Consider the following 17,852-nt stretch of genomic DNA (forward strand, 5'->3'; position numbering starts at 1 on the left):
TATATGATGGGTATGGTAAGCCACAGAATTACGCTCCAATGTTTATGAAAATTTTATTTATTTCAACGCCTTTTTCTGTTCTACATGTATTTTGGTACAATGACTAATGATTAACAATTATGACACAACTGCACGCAACCTTTCTCAAAAAGCTCAAGGCAACGGTTATGAGTACCGTGGAGCGAAGTGAATGTGTCTGTGCTGGACAACGAGTAAGCTCGGGCATAGAAGGTAGCAGAGAGTCACAGTATGATATATCTTCCGAATGCAATATAGCAATATAGTTTATGTGCAAGGGTTCGATGAAAACGAATCCTCCATTTCAAAAATTCGAAATACAAGGGGAATCGCTTCAAGTAAATGTGGTCAGATAGAATGCCTTTCCTCCATAGCCGATAGATATGATTACATCTACTGTGTGAAAGCAGTTCCATTGAGTTGATTGAATACTGATAGCAAACACAAAGCATAACAAGTAACACGTTGCTCTATATCAATATTTCTAACAGAAACGAAAATGTAAGTATTGCAACTGAATCGTCGCATGCAATAGCTCACACAGATCCCTGATTTTCTAGTTGCTCAGCAAACAAAGATAAATCGCCCGTCCGTCCCTATATCCTGATGCAGTAGGACACTCGCAACATAGTGATAAGCATCGAAAGCACCACTATCGCATTAGTATGCGACGGAGATGGCCATGCACTGCTCGAACCAGCCTTGGGTGCGATGGTGCTTGTGGAGGGTCGCAGAATATCACCCAGATTGGTAATAATATCTGGCAGCGGCTTAATGTTTGTATCACAAGCGGTGTTTTGTATTGCGTCCTTGACGGTGGCGGTTAGAACACGGAAGTTGACATCGTTTCGATTGAGTGATTCGTACATGTACTGGTGTAGTCGATCGGAAAGCACCCAGAGGTTACTTTCGTCGTCTACCTTAACATCGTTGGGGAACACCATGTCGACGGTGCTCATATACACGCGACCGAGCGATTTGATTGTGTATGCGCGATTGGACGTTTTCCAGCACGTGATGGCATTTAGGTTCGGCAGCGCGTAGAAAATGACGCCCGTTTTCTGGTCGACGAACGCCACCCCGGCCTGACCGTTCGGTCCGCGGGATCCCAAAATCTTAAACTCATGGTAGTTGCCCGATTCGGTAGCGTACGTTTGATTACGAAGCACTTTAGTCGACACGGAAAATTCGTTCAATGAGCTGAGCGGGTGGAAGTAAAGCGTAGAATAACCGTCCGATTGCGGTTTCAGCGCTATGCCAAACAGCCCATCGTCCCACTGGAAGTTGATGCCGGTTATGTTGTAGTTGCCTGCCAGCGGGTCGGGATGGAAGTAGTGATGTTTCACACGCCACGACTCTTGCTGCTTCCAGGAGTAAACAACCAGTCCCGGGCTGCCGAGATCGGCCGCATAAGCGTACGTGTCATCGCAATCGTTATCTTCTACCGCAATGTTGGCGTAGAAGGAGTTCTCTTTGAGATGATCCGCCGGGAATTTGTATCGGCGCAGCAGATTATCGTTATGCAGATCGTATACTAGCAGGGAAGTTGGGCTTGTGACGGTGGTATTTCCCAGCAGTTCCTCCACACCGGTATCCAACACCCAGAGACGACCGCAGCGATCAGCTCGTATCCGGAAGGGTGACACGATTTCCGGAGCTTCCGTCTCACTGGTGCGCCGGTGTGCACTCCAGCTTGGATAGGGGTGCAGGCGGGGTGATTGTGTTGTAGTTTCTGAAAAGAAGAAATAACAAGCGTTAGTTACTCAAGCTTATTATAACATCGGATGATAGAAATAGTAATAGTTAACAATTCAAACAAGAGATCTGAAATGTTGTTTTCTTATAAAACTACTATAAATATACTATAGCGATCTGACGCCTTGTTATCGCTATAGGAATGTTGTATGTGTAACATATTCCATTTAATTTTACTCTAAATGCGCTATGCCCTAGGGTCTGCCCGTTGCCCGATTCGTGTAAATTAAACTAGTGTTTGCTAGCCGAATCGTTGCCCGACACGACAACAATCTATAATACAAATACATTGATTGAAACAAGCATTCAAAGCGACCGAAAACTTGTTCCGCGCGAACTGGAGCATTGGCAATTGGTTGTTTAACTGTGTCCGCAGAGAGGGAAACGTGCTAAAATGTAGCTCCACACCCTCGTTGTGGGAGCCGCGAGCCTGTGCTACAAACACCCAACCTTGGAACTCTAATAAGACAATAGTAACATTCACTGGGGCCATGATATGCATTTTTTTCCAACACTATTATTGAGCTGTAGTTCTGCACCATCCGAAGGCGTCAGTTACCGGTGCATGGCCAAAAGGGTTAAATGATTGTTAATCGATCGCGAGACATGATCACTTATTTGCAGTGGTACAAGGTTACCCATGCGAGCATTCACTCTCGGGTGGCGAACCAGTTCCAGGCGATAATCATAACTTCCCCTTATGTGCATTAGAATTAACCGGTGTTGCATTGGGTTGGCATTACAGCTTGCTTCAGATTCCACAAGATAAACATAATTGATTCTACTGTTTGTATGACTGATCGTATGACACTTGGTTCATCCGATCAACTGGAGATTTCAATTCACCTATGAGTCTTATAATGATGAATGATGTATAAGACTTAAATACACTATCTCAAAGCGACACCTTAGGTTCAGCTTGAGTGATTCATGCTGTTGAAACCCATAATTTAAAATGGTCTCTAAAACACGTCATAAGAACATTGCGGGTTATATATGTTGAATGGAATTTCCATTTACTATTATGGGTTATTCAGGTAAATCACAGAAAGCCGACAAACTCATTAGTGGATAACCGTGACTTAATCAATTGCAGTTGTTGCACCAATTAAAAATACTTTGATAGTACGTTACACCTTCAGTTTGAATAGTACACTTTGTATAACATTGCATTTGAGTTTTTGTAGTTTAAATTTAAAATCTAATCACTCATGCTTATTTAGCATACACTTGCATTGGGTGCGTAAGATGCGGTGAAGTGTTTGTTTTTACACAATAATTATTATGCAAACATTTTAAATAATAAATATATGTACATTTCATTATCCACCTGGTCGATACTGTGAGCAATTAAAGTTGACATCACTAAGGGGGGAGGGGGTATGGGTTTGAAGCCTAACATTCAGCTGCTCCAATGGTACAGCGTGACCCGGAGGTGTGCGTGTGTTTGTGTGTGACTAAAAACAGTAGCGCACAATAGCATGAAACAATAATGGGAAGTTGTGCTACCAAAGTGACCGCATAATTTATTAGCCGCAAAATGTTGCTCTAACCTCCAGCGGTACAGCTGAAGGTGGCCTTAATCTAAGCACCTTCGCGGTTCTTGTGTACACCAACACAGGGGCACGCGCGCGTGAAGGCGGTACGCGGATGTATTAATTCGTTGGCGCGTGCGCACATACATACTCGGTCGGTATTGAAAGGCGTGTGAATTCGATGGTAAGATAATCCGATCGTGTCGGTTGATTTGGCTTCCTCATTTCACGACCGTGGTCAGGGCTCGATCAGTGCAGTGGAAACTGCACCTAACATGAACCGAAACACCCTTGAACTCTAGGCACACCTAGCTGGAGCCGCACGCCGCAGTTTGCCGGCTGTAGATGTTCATTTTTATTCAAACGTGCAACGATCATGCATTATACCAGGTATGTCAAAGTGGCGGCCCCTAAGGGATTGGTTTGCGACCTGCAACGCTGTCAAGTTATGAATTATCCAGTGCATATGTGGGAATGAAATACCTATACCATTGATATACGAGCTAGATATGGCGACCCGCTAGAACGGCTGTTCGTATTCGAGTCACCAGGGATCGCTAATCGTTGACAATTTACAAACTGCTTTTTCGATTTAAATGGTGAAAAATAGAGCTTACCGTTGATGTTGATGTAGGCCAACGATGCTGGAATGCCTTCCTTCCACCGGGGTAGTGTCAAAAATAGTCGCTTTTTGTAAACCTCCAGCCCAACCGGTATTACATTCTCCGCAATGTAGCTTTTGCTGGCGATCGCTTCCTGCCGTTCAGTTTCACTTGGAAATTCGAAATCGATTTCTTTCCATTGATATGCCACCCGCAAATTGTCGTTTGCATCGATATGCACCGGTAGAAGGGCTAGTAGCATGCAGCAGCTGACTGTAAAAGCCAACGCCACAGGCGTTCCTCTAACCTCCATCATTGGTACTACTCCGTCGTGCCGCAAACGGCTGTTTGTTAACTTCTTCACTTTGATGCACCAGGCACTTCGTTTCAATCACTGTGATAGCGTTAAGCAATCGTGCGCCTATTCTGGTGTCTTAACGTTTCACGAATCACTTATGTCGAGAGTGGTCGACCTAGCACCACCGAACGTGAGTTGTTTAAAATGCATAAAAAACACACACAACTGTTCGAAACTGACACCTTGCTCGCTGGGTATTGGCAATTAAATACCCGACTTAGAACACTTTCTTGAACACTGCTCGAGCTAATCTTCTAACTCACTTCCAGCCGAATTCGTCGCCGTTCACGGCAACAGCCACTATTGTACTAGAGTGCAACTGCTCAAACTACTCCAACGACCACTCGCGGAGTTCAGGCGGCGAACTCGTCGTGTACGCCAACCTTCAGCATCCCGGCAAAGAGTTGCTCAAAGCAGCGACCGGTGGTTCGCTCGTGCTCCTTCGCTCTGCACCGTGCGTCGTATCATTCTTTACCGCTCGCTCCGTTTGCCTTCGGGCGGCCACTTCGGCGGCACTCGCTCTAGGAACCGCGGTCCACCTTTCTCGTCCGGCACACCAACCAACCTGGATGATAGTGAGAGGAAACAAGAAGAAAACGATAGTGACCAAAAATTAAAAGAACTTGCGCAGTAAGGTGAACAGCTTTTTCGTGCTCCCCTGTCTCGCTGCCACTCGTGAGTGGTGCCTATAGGGGTGCCGTTGCCAGTCACTGCCATCATCCCCTTCCCCACCCATCCAAAAGTGCCGCTCTGCTGTCCGATCTTTCGAGCGCAGCACTTTTTGTCGCTATTGCTTAGTCGATGGCTGTTGTGTGTTTCCCACACGCGGTGAGCTTTTTGATTTGCTAGTTTAGTCGACGGTACTGTATGTACAGGGCATCGCGCACTATTGATCATCGTGGACATCGTTGCTAACATAAAAAAAGGAAACACGCACTCATGAATTTACCCATGATGGTTCACGACGGTTCAAGATCTTTCCCATTGGTACTGCGTTTTGAACCATTGCGTTGACAGTCGCGCATGTTTGCTCGTTATGTCTCGCCGGTGTGACTTCATTGAGTGGCGTATAGAGCTTAACCTTGAAGATTCACCCAGGATCCAGAAGGTTGATTTGTTTTTTTTTTTCGTCGGCTCCATGCGAAGCAGCTCCATTCCTTCATTAAGTTTTCCAAAGAAGCTTTCAATAGCAGGCTGATTTTTACGACACGATATTCAAATTCAAACAGGTCCTCGTTTGCTTGCGGTTTTAGCGTTGACAAAGGTGTGGTCGTCATCGCGTAGTCAGGCGTGTTTCGTTGCCGACTCGCTAAAACACGTCGCTGGAATGTTTGAGTATGGGGTTTTGTCTTTTGTTAGGGGTGTACAAACGTGTTTCTGAAGCGTGTTCTTCATTTATTTTTTCATTAACTCACGTGAAAAGAACAGCATATTTTAATCGTGAAAACGCTTTCTATTGTAATGCAGCTAGTTATATCGATCAAGCAAACCCCATAATGTCCATAACGGATTAGCGTAACGTATTTTGATTCCCTCGTATGGCATGGGAAGTTTACCATTCGGTGATTTGTATATTACCTCCTCAAGGATTTTCCCAAAGTGTGAATCATTCTTAGGAATTGAAGCGTTGACTGGTTTGCACTACTTGTAATTCGTCACACAAGAGCAGACAAAGAGAAGGAATCACGTTCCCAAACGTTGTAGCTGTTGTTGTTGACAGTTGTTCAAATTGGTTAAAAACACTTCTCTATCCATACTTGTTTGATATTTTAATTTACTTAACAAATGCTATTGATTGATAATATTTCTATTAAACACTCAGAAACGAATGGATCATTTGATGGTACATAAAACTCCTTTCCTTATTAACTTGAAATTACCATTTTACCAGTATTAAGCGTAGGCTATCCAGTATTGAACTTTACTTTACGATCGAAGGCAAGATTAGATATTTACAATAGGCGATCGATATTCGATTTGATGACTTGCTGTTTGGAAGTATCTTTTCAAACCGTGCGCTGCTGCCGTTGCTGTGCTACGTTTGATCGGTTTGATCGAGGTGAATGGATCGTTCAGACGTCTGGACTACGGACCTGTATCTAACACATGCATTGTGCCGATTTACTTTCAGTGTCTCGGACGGTTTCTCCATTTTGAATGGAGTCTCGTCCCTTCTAGATCGGCAATAAGATATCTATTGGCAAAAATTGCATCGGACGGATCTCAGGGCCTGTAGCCAATTATATGGTGTAGCTCAATGCTGTTCACGTGTTAGCAGAAAGTTATGCATCGTTGAGATGGGGCTAGCGAATGACTATGCTGTGTGTCTAAAAACCGGCTGAGCACAAATTCAAGGACACCGGGAATGTTGCAGCAATCAAATGTACCCCTTATACGTTTACACGTGGATGCGTTAGCTGCAACATCTTCTGAAAAAGATGTGAAATTCTTGACGAAGCCAACTCTCCTGAACAAAGCTTTAGAACTTGAGATCTAGCTTTTCGTTAGATATATCTTAATTGATCAATTCTGTGGAGCTTTAACAAAGCAACCGTAACAAAAGTTTGCGTTCCCTCCCTACCAATGTCCAATCATCCCGAATGTCATCCGCATCCGATGCCTGGTGTTAGACAGATAAACAAACCAGAGAGCGACCGTTGGTTACATTCATGCCGGAGGGAAAAGGACCGAAAAAAGGGCAAAATAAAAACAAGAAACATCAGCGCCGCTGTGGCACGTTGCGGCAGTTGTGTATAGCTGCATGGCGGCAAAATCTAGACAAACAGGAGAAACAGGTTTTTTCGCTCGTCTGTAGATGACGGTGCTAAGGTGGGAGAAAGGGTAGCATGTGCAGGGAACATGGCCTTTTGGGGATGTATGGGTGGCAGAGTATTAGCTACAAAATTCACGCTACTGCTGCACCCTGCCAGTGCCTGTCCGTCTTAGAGTTTCGTACTTCATTTCAAAGCGTCACCCGCTGGTGTGTGCGCTGGTTCTTTCGTACCACCAAGTTGGTACCAGGGTACTAAACAGGGTGCAAATCTCGGCTTCCCATGGATCGATTACGGGAAGCGCAACTGTCTGTTTTTTTGTCGGTTTCTTTCGACGATGGAACGTGGGATGATGTGGCGCTGTTTAGCACATACTGTCATACCCATTCGAGGGTCAATTGTGTAAATCACAGTGCCGGTAGTTGTAGGCTTCACATGCAAGCTGAACGCGCGCCCTCCGGGGTGCATCATAATGTGCGAGAAATTTCACTTTCTACTCCGACCGATTCCGAGTACCGTCCGGGGTTTAGCTTATTACGGGCAGTACAGGCAAATTGCTCTTTTCTTCTATGCTTCCCGACGAAGTGATGGATGCGCATTTAGCTAGCTCATCGAACGCCACTTGCCTGTTCGCATACCGATCGAAGCGTGGAGTTTGCATTTCCTCCCCAAATTATGGTGGGGCCCGAAGACGCAGACCGGGTGGGCACCCACGGTGACGGTATGGCAGGCACTATTATTCGCTCGCCAAAAAGTCTACACCAAGCATCCGGTGTGGCACACGTAATATAACGGTACAGTGGGTCTTCAAACTGCACACCATTGGGCACTGGTCAAATTGTTTGTCTTGCCATTTTCTTCGAAAGCAATGTTCCGCATTCCAGCAACGCGATGGGGGGGATGCGAGCTTATTAGATTAAATTGACCACATTTGTTTCACATAGTTTCAATGATGGTTTACAGTACAATGTGCTGCCGATTGACCAATGACTTCATACACTTGCACGAAACTACAATAGAAGCTGCTCTAACCAATTTAATCGTACACACACACGTGAACCCTCTGGAATACTCACTTCGGTCAAAAAACACAGAACAACAGGCAAAGCAACGTATTTTGTACGGTAAGAAGTACGATCACGAGATTCACGTGTTGATTACCAGCGTCCGAAAAACGTGGCGATCCACTCTCGGCAACTGCGAAACAACGATTGACGTCGCTGGAATGGAAAGTATTTGGTGTGGCGGATCTCCTCCATTGAGAAAAAGCTACCCCCATCAAACCGGATCGTCGCGCGTTTGTCAGCGCCACAGTGCGAACGATCGATCGCTCACACACATATATATGCATGTTGCTTGTGTTTGCCTCTCGCTTTAACCTATGTTTTTGGCTGCTCGTTCTTTTGACGTGCACTTGGCGAATGCTTTTGGGAGGTTTTGTTTAGGAGCTGAAAACGGGGTGCCCTGCTCCAAGAAGAGATCAGCATCAGATGCTGCATTCAGTGAAGTATATTCGAGAATAGTTCATGTACAAAATCGCGTACGCAATCAGGGCACCACGCTGTGTAAAGCTGTCCAGTCAGGTGTAGGTAGTTAATGCTGCGCGTACCGGTGCCAGCATATTATTTTACTCTGTCGCTGTACGCTTCGTGTACTTTACGCACGAGCGAGCATACATTGATACATGTGGTTGTGTGTATATGACACCCTCGTGCACGTAAGGGAAGCATCGTCACAGGTGATCGTGGTACAAAGGTAACGTGTCGGTGCGTAGGGAAATCCCGATGTTTACAAAACAATGCAGAACTGTACATACATACCGCTTGGCATGATGGGATGAATGGGAGAGCTTACTGTGAATGCATGCACACGAGATTCGCAATTAATTGCAAGCAAGTTGTTTGGATTAATTGCGAATGACAAAATATTACTGAATTATTCGGAATCGTTTCAATTACCATCAACTCAACACCAATTGAATTTATGTATTTCACTTATTCGGAGTAGCTTAGAGTCATCGTTTTCAATACATTTTCATGATCATGATCATCATGACAAAATGGCTCCTGTTGGTGATCCTTTCTCAGGTGGTGTCACCTCATCTGAGTGGTTGGATGTGTTCGTTCTTTGCTCAGCGGTTGTTGATTCCGCTCGATCATTGCTTGCCACTTCCTTGTCTGCTTGTTTCTTGCGCTTTTCCGACAACAATCGACGAATGAAGACCAGCTCCACAATTTTCTCCAGCAGCCCAATTAGCCCAAGTACAGATAAACCAAGCAAAAATCCCAGCGAACCTCCAAGATCCGAGACGAACTGATTAAAATCGTATCCGTGAAACTCTTCGACGATCTAAGGTAAGGAGAGAACAAACAACAAACCGAACGTTTAAAGAAAACCAACACTAACACGTGTGCTGGATGTGTACATACAGTGACCATTTTGGAGGTGTAGTACACCCAAAGCTGTGCAGCCGGAACACTGATGTGGAAGGGTTTACGGTTCATCACGGAGGCAGTGTAGATGGTGGTGGTGCAGGGTTGAAAGCACCCGCACTGCGTCCCATCTAGATCTTCCAGCTGGCGGTATAGTTTGATAAGCTGCTTCGTGCTTTCGGGATTATCGCAATCCCGAATCCCCAGCCCCGGCATCCAAGGTCCAGAACAGCCGACCGAATCTACTACTGCTTTCCAGTGACAAATTTCTCCACACTTGGGTTGGGAGGAAATTGTTGTAAAAGCAGTTATAATCGATTGCCAGGTTTGATGAGCTACTACCTACCCTGGTGGAGCTTACGGAGGAAAACTCGACGCATTCGTTCTCGTAACTTGCCAGCATGAAAAAGTGCTGAGTCGATAAACGAATTTCCATTTCTTCGTTCGCTTCCAGGTACAGGTATTCCACGCGACCAGACGATTGCATTCGATTTTCTGAAAGTATGCATTCCGCACAACGTTACAGGGTAGCTAGGTGGCATTTTAAATTGCATACATTTGTTCCCCGTTTTTAGAGCAGATTATATGTACCAGTCGGTGCCCAATGTCGTTGTATTTTGACTTACCAGCAAATCCTTCGGTTTCGTCATGAATAAATACATGCCAGCCCGGTGGCATGTCACCAACGCTTACTCGCGTGTTGTTCGTATCATGCCGCAGCATGATCGAGAAGCCCGCCTCCTTCCAGGAATGTTTCGTTTTGGTTAACGGATTTAGCGTGTAGCACCGTCCCATATCCAAGTGCAAACTTTCCATCACTTCTATATCTGTAAAAAGGGGAAAATAAGGCACATCACCAATCACAAAAAACACGAACATCCATGCATTTTTTTCTCGGAGCGCATGTACATACTTTTCGTATCACCGTTCAAGCCGTGCTGGATGAAAAACTCGCTATGATTGTAGGTGGCTTCGTTGAACAGCTGCTCCAGCGAAGCCTCGTCGAAGGGAAACCGATCGAACGAGTTGGTGTACTTGGGATGCATGGCCAGGTTGTACTTCGCCATTATGTCCGACTTGTACGCTGGCTCGCGGCAGAAGGTGATCGCGGGATACAGCATGGTGTCGTTCAGATCAAACCGCGAGTGAGTTGAGATTGGAGGATTGCACAGCTTTTTGAAACAGTCCGTCAGCTGATACATGACGACAATGCTGCAGATGAACAGCACTATCCCACGCACCAGACGCTTCGGATCGTGACATAGTGCGTGAAGCAGGTACCATAGTTTGTGTCTCACTTTCGCGACACTAACCATTATTATTGCAGCGATCGTAGGTATAGATCACAGAGGTGCTGAGAGTAGTACTGTCGGGTGATCATTTTTTTTTAGAAATAATTCACAATTCTTCCGCACTGCTCACAAGAGTTTCACTGCGCTAACTACACAAGCTTTCCTAGGTTTACCGAAGGCTTAACCACATACTTTCTGCTTTTATATGAACGACGCACGCTGATAAACTGCAATAGCTCACGGGCATAAATCAGGGGTTTATCAGAATACACATTACAGTGCTGTTTATCTATTGGAAAACGAATCGTAAATCATCGTAAATGAAGCATATGAAACGCTCGGCTATATCATGCTGTTTTCTGCTTGTTGATATCATTTGCACCGAAATATGTTACATACTTGGACTTTTTTTTATCGCAGATCATTCGCATATTGATTCGCCCAAATGATAATGATAGAGTGCCATGTAATGAATAATTTTCAGCGCCAAAAAATTGTTGGTCAACGATGTGTATATGTATCGGGCGTTTTAGACAATCAATGCAATATGAAAAAATTATGAATAAATTATGAATAAATTGAATTTGTAAATTTATGAATTTGTAAAATCTGTATGCATTTGTGCTTTATGTAATGCTTATGTTTGAAGATTATAACGTGCAATTTGAGCAATTATGTGTGCAAACGCCTAAATGTAGACCATAGAGTTTGTGTGGTGAGATAGGTGAATTAGGTGAATAACGAAATTTATTTATTGGCCCGAAATGCGAGCGATAAATTTAAAATGTATAAAATTTGTAAAATTAATTTTTTTGATTTTAAAGTTGTGTACATAAACAGCAACAAATCAAACCAGTATTAAAAAAATAAATTCATGGTAAAAAATCAATTCAACTCCTAAGCTTGTTGAACTTACATTAAGCTTGGTCGCTAGATGTCTCTCGTAGTCCTGATTTCAAGATTGCAAAAATGTATTAAAATATAACAAATGGAATTTAATGAAAATCTTTTCTTAATGATAGCTGTGTATAAAGTAAACACAAATCGATGGCGCATCTCTCAGTAAAAAAAAACACAATGGAGAAGCAGGAGCTAAATATTTGAATGACAGGGCTCTACTCAAAACTTTTGCCTTTCAATGTCTTGTTCGGCAAGGTTTTGTGTATACAAAATTCCGCTTACAATGTTTGAATCAAATAATGAAAGATGTTAGCAGTAATGGGTTAAGAAGGTTTGGGAAAGACAACATGATTCCATCTACATCCTAAGCTGAATGAAAGCGTCTTAGCAGTCATTTTTTTTCTACTCATCACTCGTGTGTGACCGAATACATCGAGGTGAACGGGTCAGGCACACTGTTTTCCTATTTGCCCTGACCACAGCGATTTTATAACCCCATGAGGGAGAATTGTTTTTCTTAACTCGAAACGAAACACTACGCGTACACAGATGGTATGGTTAGAGGTGGTTGGTAAATTGACACGAAACATTTCTTTCACGAACGGTTTTTATGTCGCGTTAGCGCCAACCGGGTACGATACCGTTTCGTTAAAACGGTTGTACAGGAAGAGAGCACACTGACGAGAAGCGTAGGAATAGAAACAGTACGAAGAAAATGCTGCTACCAATCCGCAGTGACGGTAACAAAAATGTGTTAAAGTGAACAACAAACACTGATTATAAATACGACCATTCGACATTCCTTGCCGAATATGGACCGCCAAATCCCGAGAGCTTGGGCGGTAAATGGAAAGATGACGTAGGCCGGGGAGTCGTAGGCGCACCGTCGGAAAATGAGCAACCTGGTTGAGTTTTCGCCTGTTGGTATTTAAAATGGAACGGTGATAGTGCGGGTACGGGTCTGTTATTGACTGTTGAACGAAATTTCTCTCCTGCTTCACCAGACGCATAGAACTGCACGAAAAGCCTCACGAAAGCGTTGGCGGCTATTAGCGTTACTGAGGAATATTTCAATTTCCACCAGCAAAGTGAAAATAGATCGTTGATCATAAACAAGGGGATTGTTGGTGGTATTGAAAAGAAGAGGCTAGTTGAACGAACACTGCCTCATAGCATTACAACCTGTTTTGTTGATGAATGGTGTCAGGGTTGCCAAGGGGGCAGGTAATGAGTTCAGGAAAGAAGAAGAGTAGGTAGTTTGCAACAATCCAGTTCATAGATGTTTGCCGAATAGTCAGTGTAAAAAATCAAGCACATGAAGAGCATTGCTAAAATGTTATTTGGGTTAACTTGGTCCTTTACCTAAAAATTGTTGATGAATTTGCCCCGGGCAGAGTGTTTAAGAATACAATATTTTAGGTTGTTGTGCTTATATACCGTTGACGCAGCTTTGCGGATGACATAAGTTGAGTAAATGCATGAAAAGAACAGCTCAAGAGAAAGCAAAGCCATTATCTACGCAAATAACAATACAAATATCAATACAATTCATCCGGCAAGACCTTGAAGTGGAAAACCGTTCATCGTTGACAGTGACGGCACTTCAAATACGGCTAGCGTAAAATGGGTGACTTTTCCTGCTCAATTCCTGCGGCCTCAAAACGTTGTCGTACGTGTAGAAAGTAGTTGAAAATAGGTTGAAAGTTTTGTTTCGTTTGTTTTTAGAAGTAAAAACGAAAAAAAAAAAACGCTTTGGATGAACTGTCATATGAAGTATATTCAATTCAACTCGTAAAGATACTGAGCAGTAAGCTTGTTAATAAGATAAAAAATAACTTAATAAATGTTATTTAATAAACGTTAATAAGACTAAAAGTGTATTTAAGTATCATCATAAATTCAAATGGTTTTAGTATGTTATCTATGCAAAGAGTCTATACGTAATTAGAAATTGATTAACAACTAGAGGCAAAATATATAAAGATGTCAATTCGATCGATATTGATTCATGCGAGATTGATCGAGGTTGTTGTGAATCGTATTGGTTTCATTTAACAGAATATTTGCAACACCAGTTCTACAGTACAAACGCAATAATCGCATCCAAAACTACATGCAGCAAAACAAAAAATTATTAAGATGCATGTCTTATTTATGTTTTTTTTTAAGAAACGGTGTATGTTGCACATTTTTGAATATACTAACTACAAAATTTGGATTTAATTATAATTTTAAAGTACATTGCTACCCCCTCTTCATATCAAAATACCAAAATAAAATCAGGGGATAGTTATGTACGAGTCATAACACTCAATCTAATTTTCACTAATATCGAAAATATTTTATGTCATAATTTCGGTTTGTATTGAGTTTATGTAAACAAAGTGTCGATAATAAATCACTGTAAGTAATGTTTAAAATTACAGCAATAATGAAAAGAGCATATAAAACACATAAGTGAATAAGTAAATAATAAAAAAGTTACGAGCTAATAAGTAAATACGTTAATACTGATGATAGTTTGTATTAAAATAGAATATGATTTATTTTCATATAAATTATCCGTAATTAGAATCTAAAATGAATTTTATTCGAATTGACTAAAGAGAAATATTGTAAGCTCATCCATAAGTTAGGCCATTTGTTTTATAAAAGCTAAACAGGATGGAAACTGAATTTAGGACAAACATAGGATTATTCTTGTTATTCCTGACTGAATCTACGGCGTCATTCCGGCATATAAAGATTTTCTAAATGTACAACACAATTCAAAACTGCATGATAACAGCGTTTGGTTCGAATGACAATCTAATCCATTCAGCAATCAAGCAGACAACATAATTTATGCCACACTGTCGTTCAGTACGAGAAAAATATAAAAAAACGTACACAGTATAAAAGTGCGCAATCAACTAATTTTAAACCACTTTCCAAGATTCTGTCATAAAAATTAATTAATGATGCATAAATGTCAATGGGATGAAAAAAAATTATAAGAAGTTGTAAATCATGTAATGGAAGGTCAAAGGTCAGTTCCTTGCCAGACAAACACTAGACTAGTGTGAAACTATTAGGTCAAATGTTCATCAAAACTAATTCTAATAAATATGTTAAAGTATTGCGCGATAAGGCAATGTGGAAAATAAAATCTGAATTAGCCTCAACACGATATATTATTGAAGATACATTTTAGTTAGGATCTTGTTTAAAAATTTTAACATTTAACTTCTCAATCCTAGAAATGTGAATTTTACCACTATCTAGCCGCTCAGTATAGGTCCGCTCAGTATAGGTCCGCTCAGTATAGGTCCGAATATATTCGCTCAGTACGCTCAGTATATACGCTCAGTATAGGTCCGAATATATTCGACTAAAATGCTCACATCCTCTATGCAGTGAAAATGTTAATAAATGGAAACGTTTTCACACTTACATTTTCAAATCAGGAATTTGTTCAAAATCAACCCTAGGCCGTGAATCATACTATTTTGGCAAACAGCTTGCACTCTATTACTTGCCATCTATCGTTCCCGCCATCCATTACACGATAAATCATCTTCCATAGCTTTTAGGACATGCTTTCTCGCCCCCTTTTACTCTACCCCGAAGAGCTATACATCTCCAATGCAGAAAAATGACATTTGTTTAATTTCCTTCGTATTCCGAACAACCCATACACATAGGAACGGTCAAGCTGTAACATGGTGACTGATTCTTATTTTCCATCACAATTCCTGTACGGTCGCGGGAAGGGATTGAACAGGAGTAGAAGGGTTTCCACACACCCGTCCTGCGATCGTCTCGAATTAGTGACGTTTATATTACGACCAAGCAGACACTGTCTTGCCACCTCGGCCGTCAGTGTAGCACGGCACGGTATCGCAGCTTATAGCTTTAGTTTTAGTAGTCAGATCGCAGATGACACTAATTTTAGCGTGAAGGAACTATTTTTATAGCGCGCACATCGTTCGCCAGCTCGCCAGCTTCTTGGCGTTGGCGATTCGCAATCGCACATGATGATGTGAGGCCGGTGCTGCCTCTTTTTGCTCTAGAAATGTGTGTTTTTTGGGTGTAGACGTGTGCGTGATTGGTCGTTGGCAGCAGAACAGCAGCAATCGTCTTGCGGTGAGCTGCGAGCCACTGCAATTATGCTATTGCAGGGCAAGAAAGAGAATCATTCATAACAGCGGACCGGCAATTTGATACAACCTGATGCTTTTGCTACGGTTGCACGACTTTTGCTGCACATACACGGGAATGATTGAGACCGTGTGTCAGAAATCGTCTTACCCGTCTTCCAAGCGTGGGACACACGCTGGCTCTGTAAGACGACTGGAGCCGAAGGACCCGGTTGCCTCCCGGTCCGGTAGAGATATTATTGTAACCGAAATAAATCCAACGGTGGCATTTTGCCGCTATAATTTAGACGGGTGTTTGGTGTTTTTTAAAAGGCAAAAGATCTATTTTGAGCGTGAACTGATTCCGTTTTTCTTCCATCCGTGGTTTTGTGTGGGCGATCAGGCCCCATATATTACTGTAAAATTTCTGTATGAATCTGTGTGCGATGCATTTCACTGCCCAACCGGTGAACTGACTTGTAGTTCAGCTCAGACCGCAGGTTGATGGCTTAATTTGTTTGCACTTTGCAACGGCGGAGTGAAGGGACGGATTGGCATTCGCTTCGATCGATCGATTCGATGATCACTCATCAGGTTCAGCGACATGTTGTTTGCTTGATCGATGTTTGAAAATACGAGGTACCGGTTTGGTAGCGAGTACGGGTGGGTAAGACAGAGAGCTAAACGCATATTGGCGCACATTGCTTACACACTTCAGTGACGAGTCAGCAGCTGACTATGCACCAGTTGGCAAAAGTCACATGGTAGCATGGTAACTGTTTGTGATCGTATTTGCTTGTTGGATTGTTATGAATTGTGCCAAAAGCGGTAAATAGATACTAAAGCGTATAGTAATGTGCTATGTTAGTTGACCTTAGTGCGGTTAACGCTGTGTAAAAAAGTGTGCAGATTATTTTCAGCAGCGATATTTTGGTTTATTCTTAATTTGTAGAAACATTTGTGCTTGTTGATTCTGGTCCGTCTGATTTTTGTGCCTCACTGGCAATTAACTACATTTTACGATGTGTGTGGTTGTTAGCCAAAAAATACTATCTTATTATCCCAAAATTATAGCTGAAGATTCGATGCATTTTAATTAGCATTGTTAATTGTTGATAATTGTAGTTACTAGACGGCGATATTGATCGATGGGGAGTGATTTCACGACAGCTTATCTATTTTTATTCAATAAACCAATCGATTATGAAAATACGGCCGTAACACACGTAATAAAGCTAACTTTAATTTAAATAAAATGCTTTGTACAATCTTTGATCGTACGCTGGCCAGAGTGGCTTTGGAACACCGTTAGGGAAGGTCATCGTTTGCCGACATAGGTTAAAACTTACGATGCGGAGCTTTCGACTGTGGATCTAGACTGCCGATTATAGAAACCCTGATGGGAAAGAAACCTAGGAAGGAAGCAAATTGAGTATCATTTTACTTGAGTAAAATAGATGATGATGATGATAATGATGATGATGATAATCGCTAATTTAGTTCCCAAACAAACATACTCAATAGTTGTTTTTGAAGGTGAAAGATATAATACTTGCATGGTATTTAGCAGTGTTACAATTATAATATTACCAATACCTTATTCTGCTGTAACGTTTGTTGTGAATAAAGTCTTACCCCGAAATAGGCAATTTTTTACTGCTCCTATGTCAGATTTTAGTTTAGAGTTTAATGACCAATTCATAGGGATCATGAGGATCCTACTTGAAAGTACTTAAATAAATGCTGGTTTAATATAAAAGATATATAAATGGGTAGTGGATTTTTGCGTAAGTTGTATCCTGGGGCTATCCCCAGAAACATTCTGCGATTAGTTGAAATCAAATGAATTTTAGTTATTAACAAGACTCCTACACATAACTGATATAGGGTCAGACTTACCAAACCAGAGTTTCATGACAAGGGATGGGAATAAATGAACGTGCACGTAGATTTCTAGATGGAGCGTTAAGGTCTATCATAGCTAGATGTTGAGATGGTTTGCCAAATGTGGCTGTTGAGTAGTCCTGATATAAAAAGGTCGACGCCTTTTCAATTAATTTTTTCATGATAT

At 42.1% G+C, this 17,852-nt stretch overlaps 2 protein-coding genes across 2 annotated transcripts; both read right to left on the reverse strand.

Annotated features, from left to right (window-relative positions):
- Window positions 1-28: 28 nt before the first annotated feature.
- On the reverse strand, window positions 29-8,264 carry LOC1279565 (protein yellow). Its single transcript, XM_319306.5, has 3 exons — window positions 8,116-8,264; window positions 3,926-4,833; window positions 29-1,750 (listed from the first exon to the last, which is right to left on the reverse strand). Exons 2-3 carry the CDS (start codon window positions 4,224-4,226, stop codon window positions 615-617), a joined length of 1,437 nt encoding a protein of 478 aa, XP_319306.5. The 5' UTR covers window positions 4,227-4,833; window positions 8,116-8,264; the 3' UTR covers window positions 29-614.
- A 723-nt stretch (window positions 8,265-8,987) lies between these two features.
- On the reverse strand, window positions 8,988-10,963 carry LOC1279566 (acid-sensing ion channel 4-A). The gene is made up of 5 exons (XM_319307.5): window positions 10,385-10,963; window positions 10,098-10,298; window positions 9,818-9,966; window positions 9,469-9,747; window positions 8,988-9,388 (listed from the first exon to the last, which is right to left on the reverse strand). Exons 1-5 carry the CDS (start codon window positions 10,785-10,787, stop codon window positions 9,089-9,091), a joined length of 1,332 nt encoding a protein of 443 aa, XP_319307.4. The 5' UTR covers window positions 10,788-10,963; the 3' UTR covers window positions 8,988-9,088.
- Window positions 10,964-17,852: the final 6,889 nt, after the last annotated feature.

This window comes from Anopheles gambiae, chromosome 3 (genome assembly GCF_943734735.2).
Source record: "Anopheles gambiae chromosome 3, idAnoGambNW_F1_1, whole genome shotgun sequence".
NCBI lineage: Eukaryota > Metazoa > Arthropoda > Insecta > Diptera > Culicidae > Anopheles > Anopheles gambiae.